At 30.5% G+C, this 22,047-nt stretch overlaps 1 protein-coding gene across 7 annotated transcripts in view; it reads right to left on the bottom strand.

Annotated features, from left to right (window-relative positions):
* PMCA (plasma membrane calcium-transporting ATPase 3) overlaps window positions 1-22,047 on the bottom strand; it is a 215,126-nt gene that overhangs the window by 33,846 nt on the left and 159,233 nt on the right. For all 7 annotated transcript variants that reach the window (XM_087151226.1, XM_087151224.1, XM_087151225.1 and 4 more), the window contains exons 5-10: window positions 14,792-14,917; window positions 13,500-13,634; window positions 10,172-10,327; window positions 7,677-7,879; window positions 4,744-4,879; window positions 1,099-1,205 (exon numbers count right to left, since the gene is read on the bottom strand). In XM_087151226.1, coding sequence (XP_087007352.1) covers window positions 1,099-1,205; window positions 4,744-4,879; window positions 7,677-7,879; window positions 10,172-10,327; window positions 13,500-13,634; window positions 14,792-14,917 — 863 coding nt within the window. The remainder of the gene's footprint in view (window positions 1-1,098; window positions 1,206-4,743; window positions 4,880-7,676; window positions 7,880-10,171; window positions 10,328-13,499; window positions 13,635-14,791; window positions 14,918-22,047) is intronic.

The raw sequence follows: 22,047 nt of genomic DNA, 5'->3' as shown, positions 1-22,047 counted from the left end.
TCACTAGAGATTTTCAGGCCCTTTTAATTGATATACAAATAAGAAGAAGTATAAAGATGGATTGTACAAAAAAAATATATAGTTGCATTGATTAATTATCATTCCAGATATGTAGGTTCTGCTTATTGATATAAAAATAATTAATCTATAATTTGTTTGTACAAAATGCATAAAAATTATAGTTGAATTGACTAACCATCACTCGAGATATGTAGGTTCTACATATTGATATAAAAATAATTAATCTACAATTTGTTTGTACAAAATGCATAAAAATTATAGTTGGATTGACTAACCATCACTCGAGATGTGTAGGTTCTGCATATTGATATAAAAAAAAATTAATATATAATTTGTTTGTACAAAATGCATAAAAATTATAGTTGGATTGACTAACCATCACTCGAGATATGTAGGTTCTACATATTGATATAAAAATAATTAATCTACAATTTGTTTGTACAAAATGCATAAAAATTATAGTCGGATTGACTAACCATCACTCGAGATGTGTAGGTTCTGCATATTGATATAAAAAAAATTTATATATAATTTGTTTGTACAAAATGCATAAAAATTATAGTTGGATTGACTAACCATCACTCGAGATATGTAGGTTCTACATATTGATATAAAAATAATTAATCTACAATTTGTTTGTACAAAATGCATAAAAATTATAGTTGGATTGACTAACCATCACTCGAGATATGTAGGTTCTACATATTGATATAAAAATAATTAATCTACAATTTGTTTGTACAAAATGCATAAAAATTATAGTTGGATTGACTAACCATCACTCGAGATGTGTAGGTTCTGCATATTGATATAAAAAAAAATTAATATATAATTTGTTTGTACAAAATGCATAAAAATTATAGTTGGATTGACTAACCATCACTCGAGATATGTAGGTTCTACATATTGATATAAAAATAATTAATCTACTTTTTGTTTGTACAAAATGCATAAAAATTATAGTTGGATTGACTAACCATCACTCGAGATATGTAGGTTCTACATATTGATATAAAAATAATTAATCTACAATTTGTTTGTACAAAATGCATAAAAATTATAGTTGGATTGACTAACCATCACTCGAGATGTGTAGGCGCTGTTGATTGATATAGCGTCTACAATCAAAGAAGCCACTTCGGATGGTATAGCTGAATATTTAGGGGTGCTTTTATAATGCATATCTGAAAAGAATAACAAGTGCTTTATAATTCCACAATATATAACATTCAAAATAATTTGTATTCTAAATTGACTACTAGTGTCATTAATTTACAACTCAACTCAGCTAAACCAGTTGAGCTTCTCATTTACGTAGGTTACGCAATAAAAATTTATTCATGATGGAAGATATCTTTTTTGATACAGTTTAAGCACAAAAAACGTCACAGTAAAATTTTATATATATATATATATATATATATATATATATATATATATATATATATATATATATATATATATATATATATATATATATATATATATATATATATATATATATATATATATATATATATATATATATATATATATATATATATATATATATATATATATATATATATATATATATATATATATATATATATATATATAGTTGTTACGTTTTAAGTTTAACCAGCTAGGAATATATAATTTGTTTTTTATATTTCTTTGTTTAAATAAAATACATTTTAAATCAGTTAAATAAGTTTCAGAAGAAATTACTTAGCATTTTTATGAAAAATTTTGAAATTCTAAAATTAGAGTTTTTTATCTTCGTCATCCAAGTTAATACCAATTAACGAAGCCCCCCATTGTTTTAATATGCAACATTTCTTTTTCAAAGATCAGTAATAGAAAGTAATAATGAATATATGAATGGAAATGATTTGAAACAAACAATCTATATCTTCCACGTCAGGAAGTAAAGTAACTTTTGACGATTTTATGTATGATTTATAACACGCTAGGATCAACATAGCATATAACTAACACAAGACCAGCTGAAACATGGATTGCGATGCCTGACGTCAGTGCTGAAGATCACTGTCAGTACCGGCCCCCCCCTCTGCAACTGTCAACTTCTCATATCGAGACGGCACTGCTTTAACCCTTGATTCATTTACCACTGAGAATATTTTACTCCAGCATTATGGTCGGTGTGAACCAGGACAGAATTTTTATCGACCAGTCATCAATGTGACTCGAATCAGTGACTTCACATTGGGAGGCAAGAGCTCTATCCCCTGAACTATCACGGCTCTGTATTTAATATTTGTAAATTATGCTAAATGTATGATAAATCAAGCCTATTTTTCTACAATAATGATCTCTTGAGTCGCGATGGCTCAGGAGATAGAGCGTTTGCCTTCCAATGAGGTGAACCGGGTTCGAATCCCAGCAAAGGCTGGTCAATACGAATTCCGTATCCAGCTTGCTGACTTGAAATATCCTCAGTGGTTGACGGATCATTGGTTAGAGTCCCATTGCTGTCATGCTAATCGTGGGAGGTTCTCATGGTCTTCCTCTCCATGTAACGCAAATGAGGGTTAGTTCCGTCAAAAAGTCCTCCACGAAGGCAAATTTCTCCCAAAACTTGATCTAGGAGTTCCCTTGTCTTCTGGATTGGGTTTAAAATTACAAGGCTACGGAGTTGAACATTAGAAGTCATAAACCCAAAATTTGGTTCGACTGTTCAACGACGGTTATAAAATAAAAATTATAATATAATAATCTCTTGAGTCGTGGTGACTCATGGGATAGAACACTCGCTTCACAACGAGGTAAACCGGGTTCGAATCCCAACAACGGCTGATCGATATGAATTTCACTCCCGGCTCGCTCCGACCACAGTGCTGACAAAAATATCTTCAGTGACGAACGAATTATGGCTTAAAGTCCTCTTGCCATCAGGCTAACCCTGTGAAGTTTTTGGGACTTTCCTCTCCAAGTAACGCAAATGTCACTTAATTCTCTCAAAAAGTCCTCCATGAGGGCAAATTTCTCCCAATACTTGATTTGGGAGTTCTTTGTGATATGGCGCAAGCCTGTGGTCAAAAAAATATTATGAAGATACTTATATCCGCAGTGTTTCCGAACATATATATACTGAAATTTTTAGCGGATTGATACATAAATACGGATTTGTGTAAGGTACATGCACGCATATATATAAACATTCTGCTTTATTTGTATAATTTTTTTTTTGCAATTTTTATTAAAGTAAGTGATTCCTTTGTTAAAAATATAAATAAATTTTTATAAACTTAAATATCCTAAGGAATAGATGCGTAGTTTTGTTCTCTAACCTCTACAAAATAATTTTGTCTCGCAAAAAAAAAAGAAAGCATTTTGAGAGAAAAAAATAATAGTTTTAAAATTGAACCCGCTTAATTGTGGGAAATAATTTAATTAGTGTCATTCTTGGCTTACAGCCACCATTTTCTCGGAAATTTGGCAGACAAATTACAACTCCTTGTGGCGAAAAGTAATTTCTATTATACCATAACGACTAAAAATAAAATAATTTAAATTGTTCCGTTGACAATGAGTTAAACCAAGCTGTTAAATAAAAAACATTTTTATAATTTCCAAAACTGATAATTTGTCAGACAAACAATAACTAAACTTATATTCGAAAAGTTAGTTTTGGCACTTGTCCATATTTCGTAAGAATTTTACTTCTTTGTTATAAACAACTAACATGCATTTTTCTTTTAAATTCAAATTTTTTTTCATTTGAAATTTTTTTTCACAAAGAAGTTATTCTTTTGTTTATAAAGATATTCTTAAAGATAAACGATCACAATTGGTATTAGAATGAAATAGAAAAGAAATATGATGACACGTATTATTCGAATGTAAATTCATAAATATTTCATTATTTATTTTTCTTTCTTATTAAATACAATGAAGTTACATTTTTGATTACTTTTCTATGTAACCGTGTACTCTTTGATTCCTACTATTACCGTATAGGAAATGAATAAATATTAATCTTTCATTTAAAAGCGTCTATATAATTTTTAACTTTTATTTAAAAAGGTGATATAATTGGTGAATATATTTTTATGCAACAAATAAATAATCCTTAATATATTTTCGTGCAACAAAATGTCAAAAAAGTTATATAGATTACAAATCCGTATGTGAATTAGAATATAATTATTATAGAGATAGTCATCAAAATATTTTAAAAAACTTTAAAATAATCGATGAAATATTAAATTTTCATTGATTAATTAAATGTAGAGTAACTATACTGCTCCAAACAAGAGTACAAACTTTTAATATAGACTACGTGGCGCTTAAAACTATGTCTGAGTCATAGAAATGCACGAATAAAACAGAAAGAAAAAGTAAATGCCTCTAGGAAATGTCGAGGATGTAGAGTACGTTTTCATCTGAAAAATTTTCTGACATTTTTTTAAAATTAGTTAAATTGCGATAACTACTTAAAGTAGTTTTTAATACTGTAATTTTCGTTGTAATACATATTCAATTACAGTGATACAATAAATATTACTATAAAAAATTACGATATATCAGAATTTTTTGTTAGGGTAAAAGTACTGGTACTTTTAGGGTAAAAGTACTGGTACTAATACTTTTTATTTTTTATTTTCAAAAAACTAGAATAAAAATACATATTAAAAAATTCATTTTATTCAAAACAAATATATTACATAGAAAAAATGAAATCCATGTAAAATTAAGTAATAATGCAAATGTACTCACTACTAATGAAAGCTTCTACCACTGTCATCCTATTGGTTGTAAGAGTTCCTGTCTTATCGGAACAGATGGCAGTAGCGTTACCCATAGTTTCACATGCGTCAAGATGCCGCACAAGATTGTTATCTTTCATCATTTTCTAAAAAAAAAAAATATAATTACATTCTAATAAAAAAATTAATTGCATAAATAAAACAACAAAGTACTACTTTAACTGTTCACTTATATTTTCCACTTATATTTTCAACACTTAGAGCATTTCAAATTTCCACTTTCATTTTTTACTCTTAGAACATTTTAAACTAATACTTTCTCTTTTTACATTTACAGCTTTTATATTTTAGAAATGGAGTATATTTCTAAGAAAAAAATTATTCGTGTTTTATTCTTTTTTTCATTGTTACTGTATATTTCTTGAAGAACGCGATTTCGACATCCTTCTGCAGTAGGCCTTTAACCCACAAATTCCTTAATGTACCAAAAGATGCGTCAAATTTCGTTTTTCTTTTTCTTTTTTTTTTCGTTTGTAGGAAGAAAATGGGAAAAATTATGAATTAAATTATAAGAAAAATGACAATCTCGAACCTGAACTCTGTGAAGTAATGGACAGATTTTATGATTTCAATGTTAAAATAAGTTAAGAGAATAAAAATAATAAATTGCACTATAAGTTAAAAAAGGTTGTTGCGATTTTAATTGAATTGGAAAACAACTTTAATTGGAAACTTAAAAAATCCAAATGGACATTTTAGATTTCAAAATATTCATTCTAAAAAGGTATAGGAAAATTGAAATTGAATTGACAGACAAAATAGAGATTCATAAGTTAAAAAACAAAAATAAAAACATTAAATAACCAAGTGAATGTCAAACACTTTTTTTCACACTCGCCCTACTAAGTTTTATCGTCATATTATTTCGGGTAAATACAATTTTCTAATGCAATGATTACAAATAGAGAGATTTTGCAAAGCATTAAAGTTTCTCCAAGCTCTATCACTAACGCTATTTAAGCTTTATGGATCATGCATGAAATTTTAACTACAAATCTCAATATAGCTGAGAGTAAAAACAAGGTTAGCGTTACGGTTAATGTAAGACAAATACAATAAAAAGAGAGAATTTGCAAAGTGCTACTACGGTCCCCTTTATACTAACCCCGATATTTAAGCTTCACGGAGCACGTGCAAAAATTTCCTTACAAATTGCAGTGTCGTTAAGGTGTAGAAAAAAAACGTAAAGTACGACAATCACTGTTTAAAATTTCTCTAATTTGTTCTATTCATACGCTAAAAAAATCAGAACAGATCTCTCGCAGATTTCGCACGAAAAGATGCTAGTGCGTCACCAACATGTCCACACCTGATTTTATGTAACGAGTCACGTGTCTTCAGTGGTTAAGCCTAATTTTATCTAATAAGTCACGTGTCTTCAATGGTTAAGCTTAATTTTATGTAACGAAACACGTGCCTTCAGTGATTAAGCCTAATTTTATGTAACGAGTCACGTGTTTTCAGTGATTAAGCCTAATTTTATGTAACGAGTCACGTGTTTTCAGTGATTAAGCCTAATTTTATGTAATGAGTCACGCGTCTTCAGTGGTTAAGCACTGAATGAAGCATTTGTTATCTCATAAAAGTAAAAACATTAATAAAATCACAAATAGTTTGTTTTTTAAAATCTATAGGCCACATGGTGCACCTTTTTGTGTAAGATAAAAGAGGGGAGGATGGAAAAAAACAAAGGTAATACAAATGGGCTGGTTACACCAGTTTGTGAGACAGTTAAAAGAGTAAAAATGATAAAAATTGCTTTTTAAAGAAGTAGAATTATAAAAAAAAATCACTATTTTTGCCATCACTGCTACTCTATTCTACCAATGAAGGTGCACCATTAATCACCCAAATGCGTTAAGTTTTAATAATTACAAAATTTGTGATTAACGTCTTTTAACTTTAACTGTTGTCTTTTTCATATTTGTTATCACTGTCAGATTTAAAATTGTAGCAACAGAAAATAGCAAATTTTATGAACATATTTTTGTTAACATTCAAAATGAACAGTTAATGTTATGACAAAAGTATGTGGCGTATTATTTTTTTTATTTTTTCCAGAATGAAGTTTTTTCTCCCAAGATAAGAAAATAGTATTTCTTTTCCTTAATGGTTTTTCTTTTCGTTACTATAAACCATGAAAAAAGCACTTATCGCGTAGTATTGTTGTTTTTTTTCTAAGCTAGTAAAATAGAGTTTTGTTTCCATAATATCTCTTCTTTTGTGTATACTTGATAAAAAAAAGCAATTTCACGGAATAAGTTTTTTTCTTTTTCTCTGCTAGGAGAATACCTTCTATTTTAAGATTAAAAAACTTATTAATGAAATGAGCAATCAAATACCATGCAACATTTAAAATATACACTGAGAAGTTCATATTTTAATATTGCATTCTTCTTTTTTTCTTCAAGAAAGTATCCTTTTATGCCAATATTTAAGTAATGGAAATGAGAAGACTTACGCGATGCTTTTTTTCTATCGTAAATACCATAAAATTAAAATTAAATGTTTTATATAACGCCTACACCCTTATGCAACTGAAACAAGTTCTTCGATTCTATTTCTTCTAACTCGTTCGATCGCTATTTGATGGTGATCGATTTTCTAATTTCAGTCCTAGAAGGATTTCTTATTAATCATCAGATTTAATTATCAGTCCTAGAAGGATTTCTTATTAATCTTCAGATTTGATTATCAGTCCTAGAAGGATTTCTTATTAATTTTCAGATTTAATTATCAGTCCTAGAAGGATTTCTTATTAATCTTCAGATTTAATTATCAGTCCTAGAAGAATTTCTTATTAATCTTCAGATTTAATTATCAGTCCCAGAAGCATTTAAATGTTTTATTTTAGTAAAACATGGTTTCCAGCTTGTTAATTACCTTGACGGAGTAGGCTAGGGCAAGGGTGACGGCGAGGGGAAGTCCCTCGGGCACGGCGACTACTAGCACCGTAACACCGATGATCAGGAACTTGACCAGCAACTGAGAATGCTCCGCCTTCCACGTGTTTTCATTCACTACAAATGTCGTGATGGCGAAACGAATCATCAGGATTACCACGGTTAATGCCGCGATCGTCGAACCTAAAAGACAACAATATAATTTTAGGAAAAACGAAGAAAAACAACACTACACAAAAAAATTCATTTAAGATTTTAAGTGTCCCAGTGTGGGGCTAGTAGATATTTACAATGTCAACCTTCATCTATGCAAAGGTACCCCAACATAGAATGGAGTTAACATACTAGTCTTTTATACTAGTGAATTGGAATTGTATTTTTGTAGTGGTAGATACACTACAGTACCAGAGATGTCAACTTGCTCCGGACAGCAGATATATGTTTTAAAGTGGTAGTTTATCAATTGTGATTCTTGGTTTAATAAATTCAATTTAGTAGATTTTTATCCACCACTATTTCTAAATAATTCGTAAGCTTATATAATTCGCCACTTTATAGTACCTCTGTCATGCTATACCTTTTAAAAAGCAAGCAAAAAAAGCCATATATTTGAGAAATTTACTTTGTAGTTATTTACCGTTTTTTTTAATTATTTTGGCGAGTCCGGAGCAGTTGGCATCTCTGCAGTACTCCCCCCCCCCACACCAGAATTTTTTCTGTGATAGAATTCGATGAACGGGATACCCGTAGTTGATTTATTTCTGTTTTGTGCTAAACCGTTAGAGCTGTATTTAGATTACCGTACTTTTGAGTGCTGAACGTGAGTGCTGTATTAAATTCACTGTCGTGGTCACTCCTGTGTTTCCTTTAGCAGTCGAGTGTATGTAGGCTGACGTTGTGTTTAATTGAGACTGAGTTCTAAGAGCGCGAGGAGGCGGATAATGTCGCAGTCACAAGTAGCAAGTCAACTTTTCAATGTGGACCATCCAAAGTAGACGTGTTCAAGTCGAAGTGGACGTTAATATCAAGATCGGCGTGTTCATATCACATCCGAAGGTCACCAATGTGGGGTTAGTAGGTATCTGCAATGTCAACCTTCAACTATGAGAAGGTATCCAATATGGAATTGAGTTAACATGTCTTATATACTAGTGAACTGAAATTGTACTTTTGTAGTGGTAGATACACTACATCCAGAATGTTTTGTTATCCATATTAGATCTGCCAAGAGCAAGCCAGTTGGCTATGATCGCCAAGAAATCCAATGTTTCGATTGATGAAATGATTAGAGGCAGTTAAAAAATTAAAACTTGGGACATCTGTGCTGCATAGCACTCTCACTGAGTAACGAAACAGAGCAATCGCCAATTGTCATCAAACTTCTACTGATGCAGGTTTTTCTATTCAATACACAACCATCTTTTACACGGTTCCTGCAAAAACTTAAGGTTTATTTGAGGTGTTAAGGTTGATTTGAGGTTTAATTGAAGTTGACTTCAAAAACAACTTTAAAAAAAACCAGCCTCCCAAGGTTTATGATCAAGGTGAATGAAGTTTTTTTATTCACACTTGAGGTTGATGGAAATCTATCTTTGAGCAACCAGCTGATAGTTCTTATTTTTAAGGTGTGCAGGTTACTTTTTCGGCACTTCTAGCAAACAAGTATGTTATGAGGTGTGTATCATTTCACGCGATTTCAACTAAAAGCATTGCTGAGTTACATAAGAGGTTGAATTTATGAAGTATAAATGAGAATGAAAATGAGGTTTATTGATAATGTTATTTTTGGTGCAAAACATAAAGCTCATTTTCTACCTCAAAACAACCTCAAAAGCACCAGGGTTTATTTTTAATACTTTGACGCGGATGAGTTAACTAATTTTATGTGCTCAGCGTCCTCGGTACAGCTAAACGGTGGTATTGCAGTCTCCTGTGATTTTTTGAAACTATCAGACTTGTCTACTTAGCATTTAGGCAACCCAAATGCAATTTAACCCTTTGCTTACGCCTGGTACAATAAGTGGACCAGAATAGCTTTGTAATGCTAAGAGCTGTAAGCAAAAGATTGAATAAAATAGATTTGTGCCTATTCTATTTTGAGGTAACCATGTGACATAGAACGCTGGTCTCTCTAACAACCTCTTTTTCTTATGGAATAATTAGTTTTGAGTTTGTGTTTGCTAATTTACCTAGACAGCGTTACGGACGGAATTTGTGCGGTTATCTAAACTAGTGCAAAAGCGGCCCTGACCGGAGATCTTCCTACCCGTAAATTAAATAAAAAGCATCATAAATGGGAATAGTTCTGCCATTTCTTCCTGGATTTCCGAAAGAGTTTGCAGTGCTGAATCTCTTAAAAACCGAAACATAATTAATTTCAGTAGATTAAATAAGTCTGTAAACATACTGAATGGGATAATCTCAGGTAATAAGTCAAATAATATGGAAAATAAATAAAGTGTAGAAAAGTGATACCTGCATATCCAATTTGAATGGCTAACTTGGTTAATTTGGCTTGCAGCACGGATTTTTCTTTATGAGGATTGCTGTCCTCTGCGCTTCTTTTAGGAGCTTCAGCTTCTCCTTCATGAGGCGCAGTATCATTCGGAATGTTAGCTTCTCCATCTCCAGCTGCATTCAAAAATTACTCATTATTAAACATTATTTTATAATTTTTTTTAACATTCTTTATTAATTTGTCATCGGAATTTTAAAACAGATACCGTAAGCTCTAGAGGGTATACCGTAAGCACTAAAAATACAAAACTCCAATTGAAACGAAGCCCGATTTTCAATTTTTTTTTTTTTATGTTTTTAAATCAAAGACTTTTCAAAAATGTATTTTTCTTTATGAGGATTGTTCTCCTCTGCGCTACTTTTAGGAGCTTCTCTTTTTCCTTCATGAGGCGCAGTATCATTCGGAATGTTAGCTTCTCCATCTCCAGCTGCATTCAAAAATTACTCATTATTTAACGCAAGAAATTATTTAACAATCTTTATTCATTTATTATCGGAATTTTAAGACAGAATTTTTAATAATCCACACATATAATAAAATAAAATATCTGAGTGCGTCTGTGCAACGTATTGTGGATATGCCATAAGCACTAAAAATGCAAAATACAAATTGAAACGAAACCCGATTTTCCTCTTTTAAGTTAGAGACATTTAAAAAACGAAGTTTTCTTATTGGTTCAGCGAAACCATTGTTTTAAATTAAGCTATGGGCAAATATATAGTTTTCTATATATAGTATGTACATAGTAATAATAATATATAGTAATCTTTTAAAGATACCAACAGCGACGTTTGTAAGTTTATAACTCTAATCAAAACAGTTGTTTACTGCGAGTTTTTTAATACTTAATTAATTTTTATTCGTCATTCCAGATTATCTATATAATCAACAAAGACCTAGCAGTAGCCTTGGCGGATTACCACAATGCACCACCAAATTAGTATTTTAAAGTTATCTGAAATCACACGTTTATAGATCATTTTCAAACATTCAGGCTAAAGCGTCAACTCTCCTTCCTCTGTCAGTAGTAACTGGTGAATTAATTGCTGTTATTATGAAATTATATTGATTGCGGTTCCTTATGAAAATGAGAGAAAATCTAAAACAAAAATTTCAGAAAGTCCAAAACGAAAAAAAAAATATGTTTCCTAAAAGATATTTAAAAAAAAAAAAGTTTAATTGCTATATTTTGTTATTATCGGCGTAATTAGCCTAATTGACAGCAAAGTTAAACAACGCTTTTTTACCAAGATGGAAGTCTCGCATTTGGTCCATGTGCTTTTTATTGAATAATTAAAAAAATAAATAAAAAAGATTCATTTAGTTAATCAAAGTTCCCCGATTATCAACGTTCTGTGATTATCGGTCTGATTAGCCTAATAGACATAAATGTCAACTACTACGTTTTAACCAAGGTAGACATGAAATGTTACGTACGTGAAAGCCGACCGTCTTTTCACCACATGCGGCTAGTTTGAAATAATTTTAACATGGTAATTTATTATAGTATTTGCATCTATATCTGAATTGGAGATTGATCGTTCTGTGGTTCAGGTCAAAATTACGATTTGTGGATGAATGAATGAGTGTATGGATGGGTTCGTCCTATAAACAGATGCGACTAATGAGTGTGGCAGAAGTCTAATTCTTGGCCACAGATGGCGCCACTGACAAACAAGAACAATCGCACCCCATGCCTAAAGTAGCTCATGCCTAATGTAGCCCAGTCTACATTTACGCAAATATTAACAATATAAATACAAATATAACATAAATATATGCAAATATATTATACAATTGGTATAAAATTTATAATATATAACAATACCAAATTTAACTGGAGAGAAAAGTTGCTTTATTTCGAAGTTTATATAGTATTCAAACAATGAAATAGCTACCAATGTATTTGATACAGCGTAGCAGAAATCTATTTATACCTCTCAAATCTATTTAAATTTATCTTTGCAAATCTAAAATAAATGCTGCCGTGCTTATGTTTAAACAATCTAGTGTTAGATAAATAATCCCAAGAAACTGAAGTAGTAAGATATTACTTGATTAAAAAACCTCATTGGTTTCAAAAGTATGCAAACGGAAATAAGTCAACAAGTTTCAAGCGCTTGAAAACAGATGCCCATTTCTCAAACTTGCCAGACATGAATTAAGAAGTAACAAAGGTGATTTTAAATCAATAACGTAAGTTTCATATTTCAAATCACTTTTGCTTCATTTTATCCATACCTACCAAGTCTTGAAATAGGCGCCTATTTTTGAGTGCTTGAACTATGTCGACTTTTATTTGCATCTGCATGTTTTTGAAGGCAAGAAAGTTTTTTAATCAAGTAATCTAGTATTATGCTTTTATACTATTTATTTTACTTCTTAATATTTTAAAGTAAGAAATTAGTAATAATAATTGCATTTTGTATGGGGGAAATAGAGAAAAACTTATTTTCTAGGCACACATATGTTTCGATTCGAAAAGTAGGTTTAGTCTTTAGTATGTTTAATTTACTTTCTTACTATAGTTTAGTTTTCTTTTTGACGTATTTATATACTTTTAAAATTAAACAATAAATTTTACGTATTTATGTGTGTCTCTAGTGTTGTCAACTTGGATCGAGGAATACCAGCAGTTTTAAAACCACGTAAGATATATATACCTATATAAAGTCGTTTATCTATTTAAATACTTTTAGTAAAGAGGGCCAGAACAAATGAAATCATAGTTTACAGTTATTAGTTTAATATAGTTTTAGTATTTAAAAATATTGTATTCTCTGTGTGAAAGTGCGAGATGCAATCTATACTTTTTTTATTTCCTATGAGCTGCACAATCAGTCTTCCCGATGAGCAGACCTGGTGCATTTTCCAGAAGTGGTATTCACTCTTTCAGGACCACCACAATGGGTGAGATATCGTTGGTCATGTAAATTTGGATGTCTAGTTTCTGCCACACTAGATGGCAGCGCCTAGACTCTATTTGGATGCTAAAGTGCACTAGGAATTTAATTTTGCCGGAAATGCCAAGAGCCAATAAGGCACTCCAGAGATCTTTTACATGTCGCATAATCATACGACATGGTCGCTGAGGATTTTCTGCATCCCGAAAATCCAGTGTCTGGGCCGGGGATCAAACCCGCAGACATGGGCTCAGAAGGGCGACGACAAACCAACTGCGCCACCCAGCCACTTTCTATCTATACTACTTTATATTATCTATACTACTTTATATTATCTATACTACTTTATATTATCTATACTACTTTATATTATCTATACTACCTTTAGGATTTGGCTTTGATGGTGCTGCTTGTTCTTCTTTGGCTGCTCCTAACAGTGTAAAGATGATACCAGCTTGGGAGTTGACCCCTACTGCCGTGACCACCATCTTCCCACTCCCTTCCATCACATGCGTACCTACACAAAAACATACAGTGTTAATTAACGCAATGAATATTTTAACTAGATTATCATATTGTGATTTTAGTCAATGGGTATCTTAACAATTATATCATATTAATGTTTAAACTCATGTATGACTTAGCCGGGATGACTCAGGGGTTAATGCACTGAAGTGTTATTGTAAAAAACTGGGTTTCAATCTCGAGTGGTGGCATGAAGACCTCCCAGCTGCAGATCGATGGGTACCAGTTTGTCTAAGAAGTGAAAATGGCCTGCGTGCAGTGATGTCCACATTGCCACAATCAAGCCGCTGATCACCCTCCTGGCACACAATGAGCTGTTGTGGGAATCCTTTACTTTATTAATGTAAGACTTATTTATTATATTTTATTGCTTTTTAACCCAATGGATATCCTAATTATATAAATAAATATCTTAATTATAGTGTTGTATTGTTGCCTTACCTAACGGATGCATTAATTACGATCTATGTTAATGTAACCTATACGGATTTCTTAATTATGATATCATTTTGTTGCTTAATCCCATGCTTAGAGAAAGTATCTGGTTTGTTGTTGATAAATCTAATAGATTTCTTGTTTGTTGTATGATGTAGTTTCTTAACTCAATGGAGACTGCTACTTAACACTACGGATACTTAAATTATAATATTTCATTGTTACTTAATAGATATGTTAGTTATGATATCGAGTTGTTACTTAAAAAATTTATATCTTAGTTATTGATATTATTGCTTATTAAGTTGGTAATTATTTTGTCTTTGGGATGATAAGAACCAACTTTACCTGATAACATGGAATCTAAGACTTTTTTCTTCATGCGATCTGATTTACTCGTTAACGAACTTTTATCAACTTTCAGATCATTGCTTTAGATGATGGCACCAAATCCAATCGATTTCTGATTCATTCTATGATATGTTTTCTTAACTCGGTGGATATTCTAATTATGGCACTGTATTGTTGCTTTAATCAATGGATAACTTAATCATATTACTCCACTTTTGAATAAAATACAGATATCTTAATTATGCTATCACATTGCTGCGTAAAAAAAGGACATCATAATTATGATATCACATTATGATATTATTGCTTAACCAATGAACACGTTAAAAAAATTTTTTTTGGGATGATAATGATGAGTCTTACCTGAGAGCATCATGGGGTCAAAGTCTTCTCCCTTCTTCACGTGATCTGATTCACCCGTTAACGAACTTTCATCTACTTTTAGATCATTGCTTTGGATGATGGAACCATCCGCGGGTAAGAGATCACCTGTGGAACAAGAAAATAAACTCTTAACATATTTTTATGCGTTTTAACCCCTTTCTTCTCGCTCCCGTGAAAATGACGGGGCGAGGTTTCACCCTCTATTTCTCGCTCCCGTGATATTGACGGGCTGGAGTGTTCAGTCGTAACGCCCCAATAAGAATTTTACACACCAGATGACAGTACCAGGATATTTCTAAGGTAATTGTAGATAGTTAGTTTATTTTAAACTAGATGTCAGCACTAATCAAATACGTAATACAAATACATGAGCCAAAAAATGGCACTTTTATGATCGTTTTCTTGAAAATTAACCGATCGTTAAGGGGTTACTAATATTTAAATTGACAAATTTTTAGATACATTTCCATGCTTAAAAAATTAATTATATACAAGTGACCAAAATAAAATTTGTGAGTTGAATGTCATGCAAATTTGTACATCGTTTAAGAGAATGCAATTTTACATGGCAAAGTGAAGAAATTGAAAAAAATCTGTTAAATAGTTTCTGAGAAACTGAATTTTAAATATTTTTAAAATTGGGTTTCTTAGGAACTATTTGATCTATTGAATTCAAATTTTTTATTCGGGCATGTCAGATTGTGTTCTTTAAAATGGTGTAAAAAAGTTATACATTACATTTCAAGCTTTTCCGACAATTATTTAATAATATAATGAAAAATAATAATTTGCTAAAAGTCTTTTCTTTTTTTTGCATGAAATTATCTTTGGATAAACGAATTTTATAATTGAGTGGTAAAATTTTTCAATTACCTTAAAAAGTTCACGAGATAGGGTGAAATTCGCAAAAAGTAAAATTAACGTAAGGGGGGGTTCAAATTTTGGACCACTCTCTTATTCAAACTATTGGGACCATATTTCTCAGATTGTGGCTGCCTCCTATATTCTAGGAGTCGAAAATCCGAATCTGTCGTATTCAGTGAAAGTACGTTTTGTGTCTGATTGCGTAACATAAAATATCTCTAACTAATTAATTCGCATATTTGAGCTCACCCTCACGAACCATTAAGATTGAATTCTAAAGCAGGAAGATCCAGTCGTTAGATCAGAAGTTACTCTGGATCTTTTTAATTTTGAGCAATGTATATCTTAAAACATTTATAAGACTTAATAAGAGCCTTGGATACTCTCCAGTTAAATTTGAAAACCGAATTATGAGCGTGCGAGTGTATTAGTTATTAAACTATAGAAAGATCATGCTTCAAAAAAATATAAAAATTCATTTAAATTATAATTCTATAGTGAAAAATCTATACATTATATTCTATAATGCAATTCAATTTTGCAAATACCTCTGAAATTTGTTTTTATTGAGGTCTATTAGCTTATCATTAAAGAGATTCTTGCATTTTAGTAATAAAATTATTGTTACAGATTTTATTCTATAATTCATGTAGAAAACTGTATATCTACAAAAAGAGATTATTCGTAAAATTTTACTATCAATCTTGAAATTTTATTGATTTTTCCGCATAGAACTCCCTAGATAAGTTTTATTGTTTTAAAAGTTCCTCTTTATACTTTGTATCTCTAACAAAAGTAGATAAAATTGACATACTGAACTAGAATTTAACATTTGCTTTTTAATGCAACAAAGAGGTATCAAAATCAATTGATTGTTTCATAACTTTATACAATAGTTACATAATGTGTAGTGATTAATATAATGGAAGATATCTATTTTATGTCATCATGCATATTATAGATTTTATGTAATTTACAATATCATCGCTTTGTATTTTATGGAAATATTGTTTATCGATATTTGTGCAAATGATTTTCAATGATTTCTAATTTCTGGCAACATTAACTGTATTTCCAAATAACACTGAAAATCTGTCAAATTTATACACGCAATTATAGAATTGTTTATGGCTGTATTTTTTAATGGCAATAAATATATTTGTAAAGAAGATTTAATAACTTTCTCAATTTGTTAAAAATAATCGAGACGCATAAAAGTTTCACAAAATATATTAATTATATCTAGTTGTAAAAACCGACTGTTTGCAAAAAGGTGTCATTATGTAGCAATGAGCCAGTCAAACACTTTTTAGGATAATTGCGATGAGCTCAGATATTTTAGGCTAATTAGAAAATCCAACATTCATTTCTCAATTAAACTGATTTACCATACTTCTATATTAGGAGTGTGGATATCATACAAAGCTGGATTTGATAAGCATGACTCATCTCAAACCGGTTGAGTAAATTTTTGTACATTTGTACACTAACAATGAGCCAGCCTAACACTTTTTAGGATAATTGCGATGAGCTCAGATATTTTAAGCTAGTAAGAAAATTCAGCATTCATTTCTCAATTAAACTGATTTACCATACTTCTATATTAGTAGTGTGGATATCATACAAAGCTGGATTTAATACACGTAATTCTTCTCAAACCGGTTGAGTAAATTTTTTTTACTTTTGTAATAACCTTAAACGCACAAAGGTTGATTGTAAAGTCTGAAAAATGTCAGACAAAATGAAAAATGCTGAACATGCTCGGTTTCGTAGCACAATGAGGTGAGCATTTGCAACCACGTCAATATACATTGAACTGATAAATAACTGATGAAACCGATAAATATACAAAACATGAACGAAGAAAAAAAATTTCTAGTGTTATTACCGTATCATATGATTATGACATTTCTGATTAAAAAAAAACAATTGTGCTAATAAAAACTGAAATATACGATATTAAAACATTACATTCATTCAGTAATATCTCCATTCATATGGAAACGGTTTGCTGAAAATTCTAATTTTAATAATTTTAGTTCTTATATTTTTAGTATATTTATATATTATATTCAGTGTATTTTTAGTATATCACCACACATTTAGTATAAAATTCAAAACTGAAAATTAATTTAATCGAATAAAGGGCTTTTCTGTCATGATCTAAGATATCATGATGAAATTTAAAAAAAATTATGACACATTATAAAACCTAATTTCCCTGCTAATTTTACCAAAATCATTACCAAAGTGCTTTGGTAAAATATACCTAGCTTTTTGATGTTCTCATAGAGCTAGAAACACGATAAATTTTACCACATTCTGGTAGTTTCAACCAACTTTTTTCTCAGTGGTCTTGATAATTTGATATATAAGTTATACGAAGATTTTTTTATTCCAAGTTTTACATATATTTTTTAAATATTGTAAAAAAATAATTAAACACTGTGGTAACTTGAGGTAACTTGAGGTATTTTGATAATTTTTTTTAAAAGCATGAATCCCAGTAAATTAAAAAAAAAACTGTATTCTGATTTAAGAGCAATCTTTAATGTTTCGTTTATTAGCATGTTGTATCTCTAAACTGTTTACTAAAAAATTGGGATAGTAAAACGTGACACAAGATCAATTACATGATTCCGTTAAATTAAATAAAATAAAAAATTTTATAATGAACCAATAAAGTTTCTCTTTTATTTACTAATAAACAAGTCTTTAAAATATTGAATGAAAGCAACCGAAATCTTAAATATACCTTTCAATAAATATAAGTTTGTAAAGTGAATTACTCTAAAGTAAGAAAAGACAAAATAAATTTTATTTTCTCACCTGAAAGTTTCAAGAATAAAGTGTGAAACTCTTAAGAGATAGAAAAACTTTGCAAGTTTCATTTATTTTTTCATGTCATACATATTTCACAATTTTTTCTAATATGTTTGTTATTTTAGGGCTAAGATGATTGATTTTTATTTGATAATTTTATGTCAAAACAGCTTTTAAAGTTATTTTAAAGGAACTCTTCTATTTATTTTTCTTTACCTGTCTGGATTTTTTTCGGGTGAGAAATAGCCTTTCTTCAAGAAGTTTGTCCCATTTATTTGAACTTAGAATAACTGCTATTTCAGAACTTGAAATTGAATTTCCAAGAAAAGTGCAAAGTAAACCGCCTTTCAAACAAAGTTTGATTAGTTAACCTAACATCGAAAAAGATCAAACACACATTTGCAAGAGTGAAAAAAAAAGACAAAATTAAAACTAAAACAATTCTAGTTTTTGAAAAGTGTATTTATTGTTTAAATAATAACTTTCATTTTTTTTCTTTCGTGAATTAAAACAAAGACAATGAGTTTTTTGTCGAATTTTTTTTCTTCAAAAAACTAAATATCTACTAAAAAAAATGGTCCAGACTACAAGAAAATGATAAAGCTTACCATGTTCTATGGGAACACCAAAATCTTCGTAATTTTTACCGAAATATTTTGGTAATGATTTCGGTTAAATTACCAATAAATTATGGTTTTATAATATGAGATAAAATTTGGTAGATTGATCAGAACACTTTAGAGCAGGGAATTAAAACTATTTATTTGGGTTAAATTTAATTTTCGGTTTTGTATTTTTCACCGAAGATGTTGTTATAAGAACTAATTTCGAAAACCTGAATTTTTGGTAAACCATTTCAATTCGAATAAAAAAAAATTACACTTTTTATAATAGGTGATAAAATTTGGTAATTTTATCACGAAACTTTAGAGCAGGGCATTAAAACCATTTATTCAGATTAAATTGAATTTTTAGTTTTGTATTTTTCACTAAAGATGTAGTAATAAGAATTATAATTTCGAGTACCAGAACTTCTGGTAAACCGTTTCCATACGAACGGAAAAATTACCAAATGAATGGTTTAGATTAGTGTGAGAGAAATTATTTTAAAAGGTAAATAAAATAATTGTAGTAAGCAGGGTGATTTTTTTAAAAAAAAATAATTTTGTACGTGCTTTCATTTGAAAATTTTGTGAAGTGAAAAATTAAGAAAAATTGTGGTCAAGAAACTTGACATTGTTATTAAAGTAAAACATTTTCAGTGGCGAAATGTTTACAGCCTTTTTGCAACAAAAACTTTTAGTGATTGAAGTAAACAATCATTTTTTAATATTTTGCACAGATTGAACTGATCTTTGGTTGTCATATGTCTTAAGCACAAAGTAAATGCGTCACGATGGCACTGTGGTTAAAGCATTCAGTTGTTATTGTAAAGAATCTTGAATTCTTCTTTTCTCGAGAATCTTCTACAAGAATGGACGCTGACACCTGATATTGCAAGAGAGATTCCGAGTGAAATGAGTTGATAATGGGAACAGAAACTGTTAATTTCATTTTGACTTTATTCGCTCGTCATATGCAGCTAACTTCATGTGGAACGATTATAAACTTATCAAACCAAAATTTTATATTTTATAACTAGGGTTGAACAGCCAACCCAATTCTGAGTTTAAGACTACCAATGTTCAACCCCGTAGCCTTGCAATTTTGAACTCAATCCAGAAGACAAAGGATTTCCTGGATGAAGCATTGCGAGAAACTGACCATCGTGAAGGACTTTGTGATAGAACTAACCTGGATTTGCTTTACATGGATAAGGAAAACCACGAAAACCTCACACAGTTAGCCCAACGAGAAGGGGACTCTATCCCCTGATCCGTCTACCACTGAGGATATTTTATGTTAGTACTGTGGTCAGTGGGAAAGCATGCGATAAACTAAAGACGTATAGAAAAATAGAAAAATCGTACAAAAGTTTTTTTTATTATTATAAATTGGGGTGAAAAAAGACATGGACTATTGCACTTAAATACTTATTTCTATTAATTATGCACCACCAAGAAACTATTAATTATAAGGTACAATGACTTGCACTTATTCTATTCTGTTTTTGGTAAATGTCACGAAGGGTCTCTAAACAGGACATTGTAAGCGCAAACTTACGTCATCTCTCCTGGATGACCTATCGTGCTACGAGTTAATTATATAGACCAAAACACCCTTTTTAAGAGAGGGAGGGATTGAAATATCTTATTATGGATTCAGCTCATTTACTGAGTTAACCATTGACTGCATTAATCTGCATGTTTATTTTAATATTCAACATGATCATAAGATCAGTAGTTGCCTTTCAGTCAAAATCTTTATGTTGAGTTACCTATTCGCATCTTTACTTTTCAGCAGGCAACAGCAATGGCTGAGATCAGGATGAAGGAATACATGACTGGTTTTATAAACATTCATGCATCATAATACATTTCGATTGCTTTGTATAATCACAAAATCTGCGAAGTATAATCACAAAATCTTTTGTATAATCACAAAATCTTTTGTATAATCACAAAATCTGAAACAATTAATAAAACGCAGAAATCAGAATTCTTGCTATTTGTGGGATTTGTAAGTCCTAAGCGAGTCCACGCAAGGAACTTAAACTTGATGCAATGTAACAGGAAAATCTTGAGTTTTTCTTTTTTAACCGAAACAAGGCGGAAAGTAAAGATTAGGTTACATGGTATTGAATTATGATTTTCATAATTAATCCAAAGTTGACTTGATTTTTTTTTGTCTGGTAAGCATACCGTCCGCTTCTCAAGATGTACCACTCACGTTAGATGAAATAGTATAACTTTTTCGTAAAGCTGTATCGCAAATGTATATAAGTACAAATTTAGTTGTGTATCTTCCTTTGATCTGAAACTAAGTCCTAAATTTATTAAATTGTTACGAATTTTTTGCCAAAAAGAAAAATAAGACATACCTTACTAGCATGTCCCAATTTATTGGCGAATAAATTCTTCCAGAAGAAAAAATATAGATATGTGCTTTATTTACTTATACCTAAAAACTTATGATTAAATTACATTTTAATTGACTTTATAGACTTAACTTTTTCTCAATACATCTTAAAACTCAATTAATTCCTTGCAAGAACCATGATGACACAGTAGTTAAGATGCTGGGCTTTTCATTGTGTAAGTCTGGGGTTCAATATCCTGTGGCATCATAAAGCTTTCCAGCTTTATCGATAGGCACGTAGTAGTCTGAGAAATGAGACAGCTGTTGGACAATGATAACCACACAGCTAACACCATGGATGTTACAGTTCCACAATTTCATGTTATTAGTCATGAAATTGTTAGGACCCTTAAAATCTATGACTATCATGTCCTATAATGGGCTATTGCATGGCGGCAGTCATGATTTTAATTCATTGCAATATGAGATCAATGAATTGTTAAATGTAATTTATAACATGAAAAATCCATTCATGTTTCATTCTTACTGATAACAAATAATGGGCCGGGAAAATAGCACAAATAGATGAT

This window comes from Parasteatoda tepidariorum, chromosome 9 (genome assembly GCF_982258835.1).
Source record: "Parasteatoda tepidariorum strain Cologne lab strain chromosome 9, Ptep-v5.0, whole genome shotgun sequence".
NCBI classification, from domain to species: domain Eukaryota; kingdom Metazoa; phylum Arthropoda; class Arachnida; order Araneae; family Theridiidae; genus Parasteatoda; species Parasteatoda tepidariorum.
Note: the sequence above shows the minus strand (reverse complement) of the source record. Positions and strands in the feature narration are given on the sequence as shown.